The 16,580-nt window shown below is 38.9% G+C and overlaps 1 protein-coding gene across 1 annotated transcript in view; it reads right to left on the bottom strand.

The window, feature by feature from the left end:
• ATP7B (ATPase copper transporting beta) overlaps window positions 1-15,224 on the bottom strand; it is a 36,764-nt gene extending 21,540 nt beyond the window's left edge. The window contains exons 1-8 of the mRNA XM_034432208.3: window positions 14,833-15,224; window positions 11,106-12,327; window positions 9,633-9,875; window positions 9,054-9,217; window positions 7,249-7,410; window positions 4,045-4,121; window positions 2,853-3,027; window positions 2,467-2,700 (exon numbers count right to left, since the gene is read on the bottom strand). Of these exons, the coding sequence (XP_034288099.2) occupies window positions 2,467-2,700; window positions 2,853-3,027; window positions 4,045-4,121; window positions 7,249-7,410; window positions 9,054-9,217; window positions 9,633-9,875; window positions 11,106-12,327; window positions 14,833-15,060 (2,505 nt within the window). The 5' untranslated portion in view covers window positions 15,061-15,224. The remainder of the gene's footprint in view (window positions 1-2,466; window positions 2,701-2,852; window positions 3,028-4,044; window positions 4,122-7,248; window positions 7,411-9,053; window positions 9,218-9,632; window positions 9,876-11,105; window positions 12,328-14,832) is intronic.
• Between the last annotated feature and the right edge of the window lie 1,356 nt (window positions 15,225-16,580).

Below are 16,580 nucleotides of genomic sequence, written 5' to 3'. Positions count from 1 at the left end.
AGAATGCAAGCCAAAAGACCATTGTGTTTTGAAATAATTAAACAATCAGCATCTCTGGGAAACTCCTTTTTCTGGCAAATCTTTCACTGCTATTTCTTGACTAGATGCCTGATTCAGAATTTGATTTGTTTGCTCTTTTTTCCCCTTCTCTCATATGGTAACCGCCCATCTCTCTCACCCTTTATAACTACTGCTACTTTTCTTCTATAGTATAATGGAGTACGTGAGAATTATTTATTTCTATGCAGTCCCAAAGGAATTAAATCACTTCACCAAGTTTACATTTTTGTATACAATCAAAATATGCCTTGGGAAAAAATTAAGAAAAGAGAACAATTGAATCTTTTCACCATACTATGCTAATGCACTTGATAAATACACTGAAACAACTATATTTTTTTTTACTACTATTCCAGAGATCTTCATATGGAATTCACATATTATATCATCTTATCCTTGCATCACAAGAAGTATCTTGAACTGAAATGGTCCAGCCAGTCAAGATAATAAATGAACTTCATGGAACAGTGGAAGATTAAATCCAATTCAGTTGCTCAACATACTGACACAGATCAATACTACTCTGAGTAACTGAAAGATTAGGCGAACAAAATCTGATGCTCTGAATGCCACTTTCTTTTCAAAACTAAGATGCAGCAGGAGGCTACTAAGGCAAGGAAATTCTTGCTAGTGGAGGTTGCTGGTAGAAAGTTTGTCCTAGAGAAGCTCACTTGTCCTTTATATTAAATGATATAATTTGAATAAACTGCAAAGAGTGATCTATCCCAATGGTTCTCAGCCTGTGATCTGTGGACCACTGGGAGGCTGCGATGTCGTCACAGGGGGTCCGGGAAGGCTTGAAAAAATGTTATGATTTAAATCTTGAGTTACGTTTTGGGGGTCCATGGCCATGGTCCGTGGCCACAAAAGGTATTTAAAAAGGATTTGTGATAAAGAAAAGGTAGAGAACCACTGATCTATCCTGTTTATCTTTGTCAATTATACTGGCTTGCATATTTCCACCTCTGATTGCTTTTGCATAAATCTTCTGAATATTTTTGTTCTACTGTCATTTTAAAAATTGTACGCTAAGCTGAATATTTTAAGGACATGGTGTAAGTTTCTAAGAACCTGTATAAAATGATGGGCAGCCACGTTTGTTTGAGATTTATAGGGGAAGTTGTAGGGGATACGCTAATGGCAGAAATGGACGGGGTCCATTTTATTAATTTGTTTTATTCATTTATTTCATTTGTTGCAGTCAAAAGGCCAGCACTAAAAAGATTACGTTCAATCCTTAAAGAATAAAATAAAAAGTATGGTAGAAATTAAAAGAATTAAAGTTAAAGCATTAAATCATTGTCCAGCCATATTCAACACTGAGCAGGCATTACTTTCAGAGATGGAAATTGTGGCATGTTTGCAACCTTGTATGTATATATATGTATATGAGTATGTGTATATGTATATGTATATGTATATGTATATGTATATGTATATGTATATGTATATGTATATGTATATGTATATGTATATATATACTGCTCAAAAAAATAAAGGGAACACAAGCAGAAGACATCCGAGATCTGAATGAATGAAATAGCCTTATTAAATACTTTGTTCGTTATATACAGTAGTTTTGTGTTCCCTTTAGTTGTTTGAGCAGTGTATAAACTACTGTATGTAAAGAACAAAGTATTTAATAAGGCTATTTCATTCATTCAGATCTCGGATGTCTTCTGCTTGTGTTCCTTTTATTTTTTTAAGCAGTCTATATATATATGTATATTTGTTTTCTGAGGTTTTCGCGGGTTTGTATGTAGGTCTTTGGTTATTCGGGTTTTCTCCCGCATAAAATTGGAAGTCTCCAATTTTACGCGGGAGAAAACCCGAATAACCAAAGACCTATATATGTATATATATATATATACTCTGTTAAACAAATAATTCCCTCAACACCATCAAACTATTTACTACGTCTGCACTACTATTAATCTTCTCATCATTCCCACCACCCATCTCCTTCCACTTATGACTGTATGACTGTAACTTTGTTGCTTGTATCCTTACGATTTATATTGATATTGTTTCCTGATTGCTTATTTGTACCCTATGACTATCATTAAGTGTTATACCTTATGATTCTTAATGAATGTATCTTTTCTTTTATGTACGCTGAGAGCATATGCACCAAAGACAAATTCCTTGTGTGTCCAATCACACTTGGCCAATAAAAAATTCTATATTCTATTCTGTATGGTATACAATACATTATCCACTAGCAAATATGTCTCATATCTAAAGATATATGAACATTGACAATGTGGTCATTTAGCAAGTCATCACATGATCAGACCTGATTTTACCACCATTTTAACCAATATTGTTAAGGAGATCACTGCTGTCATTAAGGAAATCATGTGGTTGCTAAGTAAATCTGGCCTTTAGCCCTCGAGAAATACCAACCTTTGCTATGTGTTCCAGCCATCTTCCGAGAGCTATGAATACAAACAGCATTGGTGGGGTGTCAAAAAATGTGATCGGACTCTGTTCAGCCTTTTCAGTAACTGCAACTATCAAAATGGTACATGAATATACATAAGCAGTTGATGTAGCTAATACTATCAGGACATCCATGTTGGCCATTTTATGCTTTAATGACTTGTAGGCTTGGACATAGAAGTTCCATCCACCCAGGAACTGGAAGGAAATAAGTGAGAAAGCGAGAGAGAGAGGAGCAATTAGCTTTCCATCATGTCCTGTTTACGTGTGTCAACAGAACTTTTTAAAGATGTATAGATAACTACATAAAGGGAGATATTAATAACAGAGTATTTAAAGAACCTCCATACCTGAACCAAAGTACAAAGTACAAAGAAGAGAAGGTTTAGAATAGACAGTCCAGGAATCAGGTTTTGCTCCAACACCATTGATCCATGATGTTCCTCAATGGGTAATAACATATAAACCATTAAGACCAAAACCGGAATACCAAACACCAGGCTGCATAAGAATGATTTCTTCCATCTGCAATGGCAGAGAATCCACACTGTTAGGAGGTGAAGCTTCCCTCACAACTTGATTGACAAAAGCAACTTATACCACGTTTACCTCCTACAGATCTCATTATCATCAGATTTGATACAAATCAGCCAGGGGTGGGTTCTAAATTTTTTTCCTACCGGTTCTGTGGGCGTGGCTTATTTTGTGGGTGTGGCTTGATGGTCATGTGACAATTATTTAGGATTTAGCAGAGGTACTGGTCTACCAGGCTTTTAACTGCTTGCAGAGCTGTACTGGTCTACCCATTTATTTTTGCAGGCACTGATCTACTCATTTGTTTTCTTTTAACACTAATCAGCTGTAGGGCGGTCCTTTGAAGCCCCATGGCAAGAGTTTAAACAGTTTTTTTCTCTCTAGCCATCAGCTGGGACTCAGGAGGCAGCAATAGATTTGGGGTGGGGTGAAATAAAAGATAAGAATAATGCTGGGAGAGGGGGTGGGGGGGCAGAACTGGTTCGGTGACGTCATATTGTCACCGCTACCAGCTCAGGAGAACCAGGCCAAACCGGGAGGAACCCACCACTGAAATCAGCCCTGAACATAGATTTGTGTGCTCCTATATTTTATTGCGGCACCTACGTATGTGTGCAGAACTACAACATTTGGCTTGCAGCAATCTGGATGACCATTAGCAAAATGTCACCTGGGGTTTTTGCAACTCAGCTATGATAGCCCATACATGCAGAGAAGTATGAAACAAAGGAAATTAAGACTCTAGTAAAAGGCATAGTGTGTAGTTGGCCAATCAGATCAGAAACAATTAGTTTAGAAGTTATTCATGAAAAATGAGAAATATGTCCCCATTTCTCCTCCCCACAATTCCATCAGAGAGTTGGCAACAAAGAATTCCTCAATCTGTAACATTTCAAAGACTTCAGGGAGAAGAAAAGCTGTTTTTTCAATGTACGGATATCTAATTGGAGAGGAATATCCCTGGAACATTTGTTTATTAAATATTCTTTGGTTGGCAGATATACTCACTGTTGGATCTCCTGTTTATGATCCAAGTTATGATCTTTTGGATCTCTTTTAGCCAAAGATGCTTGGAAACCAATTCCCTTTATAACAAAAAGCAAAGAAATACCATTACAAAAACAAATACAAACCATTATTAGATTATTATGTTATGCTAATAAACGGTACTTTATCAATTACCAGAGCTGATTTTGTAATGAGAGGTTTAAAAAAAAAGGTAAGCCTTAATAATAAAACTTTTATTTGCGGTCACAGACCAAAATACAAATATAATTACAAAAGAACATGGGGAAAGTAACATCATAAACAGTTGGCTACCAGAAGCCTTGGCTGAGAGGAATTATATCATTCTCCTCTAATAGTTACAACTCTTAAAAAAAAAATTGAAACCTGAAAAGTAATGTGTGAGGAGCCATCCCCTAAACAATATAAGGTCAAATTACTAGCATTGGGTCCAGAGAGATCTGTTTCTAAAAGAGACAGTAATTTAGTCCTGCCTGCGTTATACATAGGGCAGTATAAAAGAATATGCTTCATAGTTTCAACCTCAGCTCTACCACAGGGGCATAACCGTTCACTTATCGGGAGCCTCTTAAATCGTCCGTCCAGCAATGCTGAGGGCAAGACGTTGAAATGAGTAAGGGAGAAGACTCTTCTATATTTAGGGGTAAGCCTTAATGTTTGCTCATGGTGAATACCACTCAATGTCCAAATATTACAGGTTTGCTGATTAGGAATTTGGAAACTGTAGCCCAATAAGGTAGTTCTCAATTTATGACCACAATTGAGCCCTGAATATAGGTTGTAAGTCAGTGCCCATGTGACTGCCTTGCTCAATGACAACAATCCTGCCTCTCCCTGTTGCAACATTAAATGACCATGCAGGTTGTTAAGCAGACAGAGTGAAAGAACCGCCTGTCAAAGGAGGGCAGACAGCTCCCCGCTCCATGTGTAGAAAGGAATTGCAGCACTGGGCTGGAGAAAAGAAGCTCAGATGACGAAGATCTGACCTTCCTTGCTCTACCAATGGACTTCCTCAGTCGATCTCTTTGAGAGTAAAAGACTGCCTGACGGACTAATTTTATCCCGCTCAGGGTGGAGTTTCTCCATTAGGCAGGAGAGAAACTGCAGTACTGGATTGGAGCTCAGATCACCAAGATTTGACCTTCTTTGCTCTAGCCCAGCACTGTAATTTGAGAGCACTTTTGCTCTCCATGAGGCTAGGTCAGGGGTGTCAAACTCAAGGTCCATGGGCTGGATCTGTCCCACGGGGTAATTAACTCTGGCCCGCAGGGCGCCCTGGAAACAGTGAAGGACCAACCCGTGGTGCCTCTGCCAGTGAAAACGGTGCTCAGGGAAGCTGCCCTCTTGAGCTCCATTTTTCACTGGCAGAGTGCTCAGGCCTCCACAGGCATCCCCGACACGGGTGATGTTGAGTTGGCCATGCCCACCCTGGCCACACCCACTTGCCCCAAGGTCAAACACATGCAGCCCTCAATGAAAACGAGTTTGACACCCCTGGGCTAGGTGAAAAAGTCCATTTGTGAAGGGACTTTTTCACCCAGCCTCCCTGAGAGCAAAAATGCTGCTTGCCAAAGAAACTCCAGCCTGCTCAGGCAAAATCAGCCCATCAGACAGCGTTTTTGTGCTCTCAAGGAGACCAGATGAAGGAGTCTTTCCAACGGTGATTATCTGGAAAAGCCAGAAGGGAAGATACCACATGGTGTTCACATGACTGTGGGGAGTCTGGCAACCTGCTGTAAGTGCAAATGGGTGGCCAAATGTCCAGATCGCAATTGTGTGACTGTGGGGGCCCTGCAACAGCTGTAAGTGTAGGCTGCAGGTTGTAAAGTCCTTCATTCAGCACCATCATAATATTGAACAGTTGCTAATGAGTGGCTCTTGGGTGATGACTATCTGTGTATCTGGTAGATGCTGGGTTAGGGAAGATTACCATACTGATTTGTAACTTTCTAAAAAATGCAAAACAGCAGAAAAGTTGCCAATGGTCTTCTGATATCAATCATTCATCTAGGCCAGGGGTGGGCAAATATGGCCCCTTTATGACTTGTGGACTTCAACTCTCAGAATTCCTGAACCAGCATGGCTGGCTCAGGAATTCTTGGAGTTGAAGTCCACAAGTCATAAAGGGACCATCATTCCTCACCCCTGATTTAGGCAATCCAGTTGAGATTTACTACCTTTCCAGGCCTCTGGAGACCAGTCACAGCTCCTTAGGTGACGAGCATCTGTATATCTGGGAGATGTCAGGTTAGCAAAAACTATCTTATTGATTTGCAACTTACTAAAAAGGGCAAAATAGCAGAAAAGTTGCCAGTGGTCTTCTAATATCAATCATTCATCTAGGCCAGGGGTGTCAAACTCAAGGCCCGGGGGCCGGTGTGGCCAGCGGGTGCTTAGATCTGGCCCGGGGGCTGCCCTGGAAACAGTGAAGGACTGGCCCACGGAGCCTCTGCCAGGGAAAATGGAGTTGGGGGGGGTCACATGCCGAGCTCCATTTTTGCTGGCAGAGGGTTGTAGGAGGAAATGGAGCTCAGGAGCCCGTTTTCACTGGCAGAGTCCTCAGGCTACCACAGGTGCCCCCAATACCAGTGACATCGAGCTGCCCACGCCCACCCTGGCCCACCCATCCTGGCCCCCCGAGGTCAAACACAACCCTGATGCAGTCCTCAATGAAATCAAGTTTGACACCCCTGATCTATGCAATCCAGTTGAGATTTATCACCTCTTCCCAGGCCTGGGAACTGCGTAGCTATTGCAGCAGTCTCCTCTGAACATTCCAGAAGCGTGGACTTCAACTTCCTGAATTCTCGTTATAGAAATGGCTAGTTTATATTATTATGGAAAAGTAAAAAGTTGAGTTTTGATGTTAATGCTTTATTCTACTGCATACAGAGGGAGTCAACGTTTTTTTTTCTTTTCTCCCACCACCCTCACTTTTCTTTTCCCTTCTCCTCCTCACTGTTATTTTCCTATTTGCTTTTGTATTTTATTCTATAAGATAATAAAATGTTTAAAGACGGCAACTTCCAGAATTCTCAACAATGGCTATACTGGATTGCGTACTCTGAGCATAAAAATTTGGAGTGTGCCTGAACTGGGGAAGATTAAATATAATGTTAATATTAATTAATTAATATTAATTAATTACCATCATGGCTCTTAGAAATGTTCACTTTAATAGCTTACCTGAACAATTTTTATAATCTCTCGGGGACCAATCACTTCTGGATCATAACGAACACGGGCTTTTGAAGTGGCTAGGACTACAGATGCATAGAGAATTCCATGGGTTTCAGTAAGCTTGGATTCAATGCTATGAACACATGAACTACAAGTCATCCCTAGGATCTAAGCAAAATTTCAGTTAGTTGTCGGCACAAGAATTTGCTTTGGGCTGTTAGATCAACCATTGCTCCATTGTATTTATATTGCCCATGTTTTTAAAAAATACACTAAGTTTCATCAGTATGGTACTTTACACAACCTCCTGAAGTTCCAAATCAAAAGGGCATCTATAGAAGACAGAAAATGAAAGGGAAATACAGCCAATGAGAATCCCAAGGATAAACCAGCTTTCCCTAATCTAGCGTTATATGCTAAATCTCATCACATGCTAGCTGGGAGATGGGCTGGCAATATATTGGGGATTCTCAACTATATATATTTGCCTTTCATAAGCAACTTTGCAACAATTCTTACATTGCAAAGTAAGTACATTGGTCAATCATTTTTCCTGGGAACATCTCAGATGCTCACATTTGTCAGAAGTAGCTGGAATAAATGTAGAATTGTATGTATGTATACAAATCTATCCAATTGGCATTATGTTTTAGAACTTTAGATTCAAACAAAATTAAAAGTACAAACACTGTTATACCATGGGTGTATAACAGTGGTGAAATGTAAAATTTGTTACTACCTTCTGTGGGCGTGGCCTGGTGGGGGGGGGTAATGTGACTGGGTGGGCATGGCTAACTTTTTTTAAAAAACTTTTAAAAGCATTTTCTACAACCTCTTTGGCCGAAAATGTAAAAAAAAATGCTTTTAAAAGCCTCTGACAATCAAGCTAGTCAGCTGGGATCGTCAGAGGCTCTTAAAAGCATTTTTTTTTCTACAACCTCTTTGGCTGAAGAGGTTGCAGAAAAAAATGCTTTTAAAAGCCTCTGACGATCAGGCAACTCAGCTGGGCTCGTCAGAGGCTTTTAAAGGCATTTTTTTCTACAACCTCTTCGGCTGAAGAGGTAGAAAAAATGCTTTTAAAAGCCTCTGACGAGCCCAGCTGAGCCGCGCGATCATCAGAGGCTTTTTTTTTTACTTTTAAAAGCATTTTTTCGGCCGAAGAGATTATAGAAAAAATGCTTTTAAAAGTTAAAAAAAACAGCCTTTGATGATAGGGAGGCTCAGCTGGGCATGGACGAGGGCGCAGGGATATCTGCTACTGGTTTTCCGAACCACCCACTGCCATCGCTACTGGATCGGGCGATCTGGTCCAAACCGGGAGCATTTCACTCCTGGTGTATAAAAATATGACTTTAATTGCAAAGCTAATTGCATTTAAAATTTGCTGCTGGAATCTAAAATGTTTCAAAAATCATACGCATGAACCTAAAAGAAGGACAATCTATTCCTTGTTTAATATTCATATCTGTATTTTTCTGTTTTTTTTTTAATTTGATTTATATGCCGCCCTTCTCCGAAGACTCAGGGCGGCTTACAATGTGTTCAGCAATAGCCTTCATCCTTTTGTATATTTATACAAAGTCAGCTTATTGCCCCCACAACTGGGTCCTCAATTTACCTACCTTAGAAAGGATGGAAGGCTGAGTCAACCTTGAGCCTTGGTGAGATTCGAACCCTGCAGTAATTGCAGGCAGCTGGTCTTAATAACCAGCTTAATAACAGGGTGCCTTAAACCCCTGTACTACCAAGGCTCTTATGCTTATGTTTGGGATCAATATGAAGCTTCTAAGACTTTGTGTCATGATGCTCACCTTAAGATCTATGGTCCCGTCTGTGTCAGTATAATCTTGTAAAACTGAAGCTTCAAAACCCAATTTCTCAATCAACTGGATTATTTCAAGAGGTTGAATTTTATCTGGCTTATATATTACCTCCACTTTCCCTGCCATCAAGGCAACAAGCACAGAGACTATTCCTGTAAATACAAAGCTGCATCAGACAAATAAATTCTTTCCCATGTCATACCCAACAGCTTAAACACAGTGGTAGCACTCAGTCCAGCCTTAAAGTGTAATCTTTATTACCTGATCCAGTTACCATTTTAGGTAGCCTGATGAGAAAGTAGATCTTTCTCAAATCTATTGTATTCCCTTCTAAGCAGATATATTTACAAGGCATGTCTAACACCAAATCAAAGTTGTATTCATGTCATTGTTAAGTACTTAACACTTGAGGTTAGGTTCATTCCAATAGAGTTATTCACATAACAATAAGATGCTAAGGTCGCCCCTATAGTTATTTAGCAAGCTAAATAATCAGCAATGGGTGAAAGCCACTGTTTCAAAGGAGAACCCAAATAAGATAAAGAAAAATGTGCCATACTATTTTACCATTTTCTTTTTGTAAATTCTTCTCGATGCTTGAAACACACGATGCACAAGTCATGCCTGTTACAAGCAGGAAACATTTTTTAGTGTCTCTTTTGCTGGACAATTCTGGAAAATTAGTGCACAACTTCTTTTTTGGCAAAAATACATCTTCAGATGACAGTTCTGGGACTTTGTTTTTGAAGGTAACAGAGGTCATCTCACTCAGCTCTATACCTCCGTCAGTAGGTTTTCCAATTACTGTATCTAAAATAAGATCAATATTGCATGAATACGTGGAGCAGAAGAAACATTAGTTAATCATTATCCCAAAAGTATTTTAGTTTGCTTTTGGAAGCATTGCCTTCCTTCCTAGCAGTACTATATTTCTGAAGTTAAGTGAAAAATTATAAACAAATATGTATTGGAATGCCAATCCCAGATGGATTTTAATTTTCAAAACATGAACAATATGGAAACACATCTGAGAGATTTGAACTATTTAAAGCATGGACTGGCATTCTTTTTGTGCTGAAGACCACATTCTGTCAATGATAATTGATTGGGGGCTTTTAGGACAGAGCAAGCCAGCTGAGAAGAAGAACATCCATTGTCTCTGACACCCTCCTTTTTCCTTTTCTTGAAAGCTTCTTCCTTCCTTTTCCAAAACATAAGATTCTTAAAAGACCTGTGATCTCTGGCAAAACAAATTGTGAAATGCTTATGCCAGTCAGACCTACTTAATATTTTGATGGAAGACTATCTGAGAATATTAGGATTGTAGGGTAAACTAGAAAATTGTTCTTAAAAAGATAATGGCTAACCCAATGCTAGGGAAAAGGAAAACTCAGGGTTAGAGTTAGAGTCCATGAAGTCACCAGGAGTAAAGTCTGATCTAAATTTTTTTCCCCCAAACATTTTGTTATGTTAAAAGACAAACAAGTTACAATGATCTTATCCTGCACATGATGGATATTCCATCAGCAGCCCAGAATATTATTATTCTGAAATAACTCTATTGAGTTTATGGATATATCAAAGGAAGTCTGTGCTGGACATAGTTTTTGGCTTCCTACACAGGACATCTAAGTCTGATGGGCTTAAAAACAGTAAGCATAAAAATTAGCTTCTAACTATGTCTGAAGGAACTGAGAATTAGTTTCTATTTATTTACAGTTTATCCAAGCATCCTTTTTGACTTTCAAGTACAGATCTAACCCTGCAACTAAAAGAGAGACAAATTTAATGGATAGAACTCATGTGTTTCCATATTAATGGAAAGCTATAGCCACAGTTTCTAAATAAATATATGGGGTTCAAGACACCTGGTATTTTAGTATTAAATACTTAGCCTCTAACCCTAGGCCGGGGCTTATAAATTTGTGTTCTGAATTTTAACCCAATCAGAAGCATGTTTGGGAATTTAAAATTCATCAGTTAGCACAAGAGTTTTCATGCATCTTGATTCAATAGCAGAAAAAGCTGTATCATAAATACCTGTTAGGACAAAAGCATCAAATCCCATGTCTTCTACAGCAGCTCGTATCTCTTCAGAGTTGGTCGTAACAGAATTGTAAGACACAGCTGCAGTACCTTCAGTTAAAGATACAGAGATGTGCATTACCCCTTTCTTTTGGGATATGGAGCCTTCAATAGAATTTGCACAAGAATTGCAGGTCATTCCATCAATTCTAAGGAGAGCTGTACTGCATCCATTTGCCCCCTGTACTTGGGAAAGGTGACCGAAAGAAGGTACAGAAGAGGCAGCATTTGAGATCCTTAGTCCATTTTGGCCTTCCTTTCCACAGGAAAAAACTAGATTAAAGCTACCAGGGGTAATGGCTTGGATGGCTTGCTGCAATGAAGGTGGAGTGATGAGCTTTTGGTTGAACCACACAGTAATCTTTTTTTCTTCCAGGGATACCTTAGTACCCTGTACTCCAGTCATCTCTGAAATCAAGCCTTCCATATTGTTGGCACAAGATCTGTCATGCATTCCTTCGATTTCTAGTACTGCTACGCATGTACCGGATCCAATGTTGTCCCCAGTATTTCCATCACCATTATGTTCACTGGACATTTTTACATTTATCTGCTGTAAGCGTTCAACATCAATGAAACCTAGTTCCAATGGGGCTTGCTTATGCTTTATGGTGCATTCATATCCCAGGCCGTCTATGCTATTCTTTAGTTCTTCGGGCTTAATAATAAGGGGATGGTAAACAACGATAGCTTCTTGGTTGTTGAGGGCCACCTTGATTTTCTTCACCCCATGTAATTTCCCAATATTTTCTTCAATAGTATGGGCACAAGACTGACAGGTCATGCCTTCTATTTTCACCTTAATAACAGCTTCACTGGACCATTGGCCTGAAGCCTGGGTTGCCTCTACAACGTTGTTGTCAAATCCCAGTTTTTTAATTTCCTGGCAGATTTGCTGAGAGCTTATTTCCAGTCCCAAATATTTTACGGTTACTTGGCTTTGTTCAAGAGATCCCTTGACATTCACAATTCCTGATAACTTGGAAATGTTGTCCTCTATGGATTGGATGCATTCTTGGCATGTGATACCCGAAAGATCAATGGTAGTTGTGTTTATTTGAGAATGAAGACAAGGTGAATTACCCGAATCTTCCTCAAAGCTGAGGTTGGTAAAAGCAAGCTTCTGTTTCATTGCCAAGGCTGATATGTGGCCAGGTGAAAGATGCTGAGGCACAGCCTGAAGTGAAAGAAAATTTAAACCAAACATTAATTCTGCTGTTTTAATATATGAGATGAGGTAATAACAGCCTTTTTGTGTAAGCTTGCTACTTATTTGTTAGGAATACTATCTTTAGACATTTCTAAAGCAAACAGTTATGAATGTGCTATGCGTAGTCTTTAAAAACAAAATACTTCTGTGCTCACAAAGAATTGTTTAATTGAGAGATCACGTATTTTCTTCCAAAAGTCAAGCAAGAGAAGTGTCCCTTAGCAAGAGCAGGGGACACTGAGATCAAAATACAATTTTCTGATTGTTTTATTTACACATGTCCCAATAATACTTGGGAGCGGGAGGAAGGACTTTTGGAACTAACTTTTAGCAGGCAGTAACAAGACGCTTCAATCTGTGTTTTGTAAAAATATATATACACTATATTTAAATATAGCTGTGCTTAAAATTCATATTTATATGTTGAATGCATGTCTTTAGTGAAGTATTTCAGCGTTAAAGCTGCAGTCCAAACTTGATACCGGGTTCATGTCTTGCACTGAGCTACAGTTTTGTTTCTTACCTAAGCCTCACTTGCCTGGTTTATAAATTGTGCTAAAGCATAAACCATGATTAATAAAACATAAATTTACCAAACATGCTAAAATACACTCAACCCTTCAATGACCAGGACTCAACTCTTATAAAATTGGAGTGCCACATTAAATTAGACAGCCACCATACTTCAAAGTATGCTCTATACTTCTAATCAGTGGTGAAATCTGAACCGGTTTGCTACCGGTTCGCTGGCTGTGCATGCGCGCTGCATGAGCTCATGCACTGAGCGTGCCAAATCCACACGGCATGCATGTGCAGTGCAAACATGCACTGCGTGCATGTGCGCATGCACACTACACGCCAAAAGGAGGCTTGGGAAGGTAAGTAAAACAGCGGGGGGGGGATCAGCTGTGCCATGCTATTTAGCTTCACTAGAAAGCAGGATTTCCTGCTTTCTAGCAAAGCTAAACCGCGCGGCACAGCTGATTGTCAGAAATACCAGTTCAGAGGAACAGGTAGCTTTTTTTAAGTACCAGTTCGACCGAACTGGTAGTTTTTATCACTACCAGTTTGCCCAAAACGGAATGACCCCTGCCTCTAATCTAAACACAGTACAAAATCCTGAGCTTCTACTAGCTGAAAAACTGCTACTCAAAATCTTCAGTCTTCAGCACAGTTTCATTATATTAGGCTTACCCATATTTTCCTGTTTAGTGAGCCAACCATTTAAGGAAAAAACCCAAACTTAAGAATTAAAAAAAAAAAAGCCACATTGACCCAGGATACTATGAGTAAAATGGGGTGAAGTGGAGAGATCCAATAACTACGGATAGACCTCAACTTACAACAGTTCATTTAGTGACCATTTAAGTTACAATGCCACAGAAAAAGTGACTTATGACTGTTTTTCATGTTCTTACGACCACTGCAGTATCTCTATGATCACGCGAGCAAAATTCAGAAGTTTGGCAACTGACTCATATTTGTGAAAGTTGCAGTGTCCCAGGGCCATGCGATCACCTTTTGCAACCTTCTTACAAGCAAAGTCAACGGGAAAGCCAGATTCAGTTAACAACCATATTATTAATTTAACCACTGCAATGTTTCACTTAACAACTATGACAAGAAAGGACAAAACTCACTTAACAAATGCCTCACTTAGCAATGGTCATAAATGAAGGACTACTTGTATTCTGCCTTAGACCTCTTGAAATCTGTCACAACAAAAAAGTTTTCTAACAAGACCAACAAGCAAAACACCAATTTATTTTGTCAACTGACTTTTTTTTTATTATCAGGATGTTTCAAATTATTTTGTTTAAAACAAGTGATAGGAAAGAACTAAACCTAAGTGTAAAGTGATAAAACTAGGTACAGTTGAGTATTGTGTATGATCCAAGGCTTTTAAGAAAACTCTAACATTAACCTACATATCTACAGCTGCTTACACTGCTGCGGTTTATTGAACTGAGAATTATTGCTAGTTTCAATATCCAATAATGAGCTTATCTGTAATTACAGTTTGTCTTTCTTTCCAATCAATTACTATTATGAAAACCTTACATGCAGCCTAAGATTTGATACCCTGTAATAGCCAAACCACTGGCTGATGCAGTTGCGGAAATGTTTTCTCTGCCAATAAAAAAGGAATGTGTTTTTTTTTTAATTCTGGAGAGAAAAAGAGATGCTACTGGCACACATTATAATGTTACACAACCATAAGATTACAGAAACTGCTACTAAACTGAATGTTTCAAGAGAAGCCGCTGCATTCTCTCTGTATGAACACAGTTTACATTCATACCACAACTCGTAACTCCACCAAGTTACTCCATGTGGCTTCCCTCAAGGGCACAGACATTGTACTTCAGCCTGAATTTCCCACAAAAAAACCCCACTCCAAACACACAGCTCAAACCACAGCATAGGTCCAGATAGGTTAATCTGAATCCCTCCAGCCTCTTGTACACTGACCTGTCTGTCACTGCTGTCCAGTGTTCCTGGAAAGTCCCTGGAGGAAGCGTTTTTCTCTTTTGGAAATGCATCATTACCGGTAGTTCTCACAAGAGCTCCTTGCCTGCAACATTCCTTATCTTGTAACATACACATATTTTTAGAAGACTGCCTTTTGTCAAAATTAACCAGATTAATGTTTTTGTGGTTCAGAGTTGCCACTGAGGACTGGCTTGCTCTCAGAGACATTCTTCTTTTTTCCTTTGCTTTTCTACCTCCTCATGGTACTGACCACCAAATGAAAAAGTTTTGGTTGCTTCATTTAGTATTGCAAGAATTCCTCCTCCCCTGCCCTCCCTACTCTCTGGATGGTCAGATCACTGCATGAACCTTTAGCCTTCTCCCCTATCCATAGATTATGACTCCACTGCGCATGGTTACAAATAGGGTTTAATTTTTTCCCACCCATTGTCTGCCTCATACTCATTGAAAAATGGCATTTAATACGATTAATCTTTGTACACAGCTCTCCAGTGTCCTCAGCCAAGACTGCCTTTCACAAGCTTGTCAAATATGGCCTGGGTGAGGCAATCCCATGTATAATTAACTCTTCCAGCCAAACTTTCTTTCATCTTCAATCAAAAGCATGTTCAAAACACTGGGAACCCAGATTGAAAGAGATCAGTTTTTAAACATGAAAAGGGTACAATATTTATCAAAGTTTTGCTGTGCGACAGACAGAAAATGCGAGCTGTGTGATGAAAAATGATCATTCCTACTAACAAATGCAGGAGGAATGAAAATATCAAGCAAAGGTATTTTTTGAATTATATTTACCTAATAAAAAGGGTCTGAGTAAATTTTATCTAACTTTTCTTTGCTGCTGCAAGTTACTCCTATCTCACTGATATGACTTCTGAAGTCTGTGAGTCTCAGATCATGAATCGGTGGCAGTTTATTCTCCATATAAAATTCCTTTTCACCATTGTTTACTAAATGAAGCAAATCAAGTTTGCTATTTTTTCAAAATTCAATTGTTGTTTGTGTTGCAATATTTTTAGGATCAGACTCAATAATAATAATGAGAGTTAGAGGTTTAAATATATTTCTCTTTAATTATAATAGGCATTCTATATTCACTGAATATTCACAGATAGAAGCAAAGAAAATGGTGAAGGTGGCTCCTTATATATACAAAGGGTGGAGCCAAGAGTGGGAGTGGTGAATTATGAATACATTAAGAGTCAAAGAATAAGTTAACCCCTGATATCCCATATATACATTATTTACACATTAGGGAATAAGGCATTTACATCTGACAAATCCCCCTCTAAATGCCGGTTCGCTATACAACACCAATTACATTCAGATTCAGGACAATATAAGACATACAATTTGGAAGTTAAGTATTTGTGCTGTTTAGAAGGTAAAGGCTTCATCAATATGTCAGCTAATTGTTCAGAGGTATCACAATGCACTGCTTTGATAAATCCATCTTGAGACAATTGTCTCACATGCTTAAATTTTATATCTATATGCCTGGATCTTTGTCCAATGGCATCGGATCTAGATATTTCAATGGCCGCTTTATTGTCTTCATGCATAACAAAAGGCAAAGCAGGTTTTTTCCAAACATCTGAAATTAAATCATTAAACCATACAAGGTTATTTGCAGCTTTGGATAAACAAACATATTCCGCTTCTGTGGTTGAAGTGGCTACCAGTTCTTGTTTACCAGTGTACCAGTAAACTGGACAGTCATTTAACAG

Source organism: Pantherophis guttatus, chromosome 1 (genome assembly GCF_059756535.1).
Source record: "Pantherophis guttatus breed Tessera chromosome 1, ASM5975653v1, whole genome shotgun sequence".
NCBI lineage: Eukaryota > Metazoa > Chordata > Lepidosauria > Squamata > Colubridae > Pantherophis > Pantherophis guttatus.
Note: the sequence above shows the minus strand (reverse complement) of the source record. Positions and strands in the feature narration are given on the sequence as shown.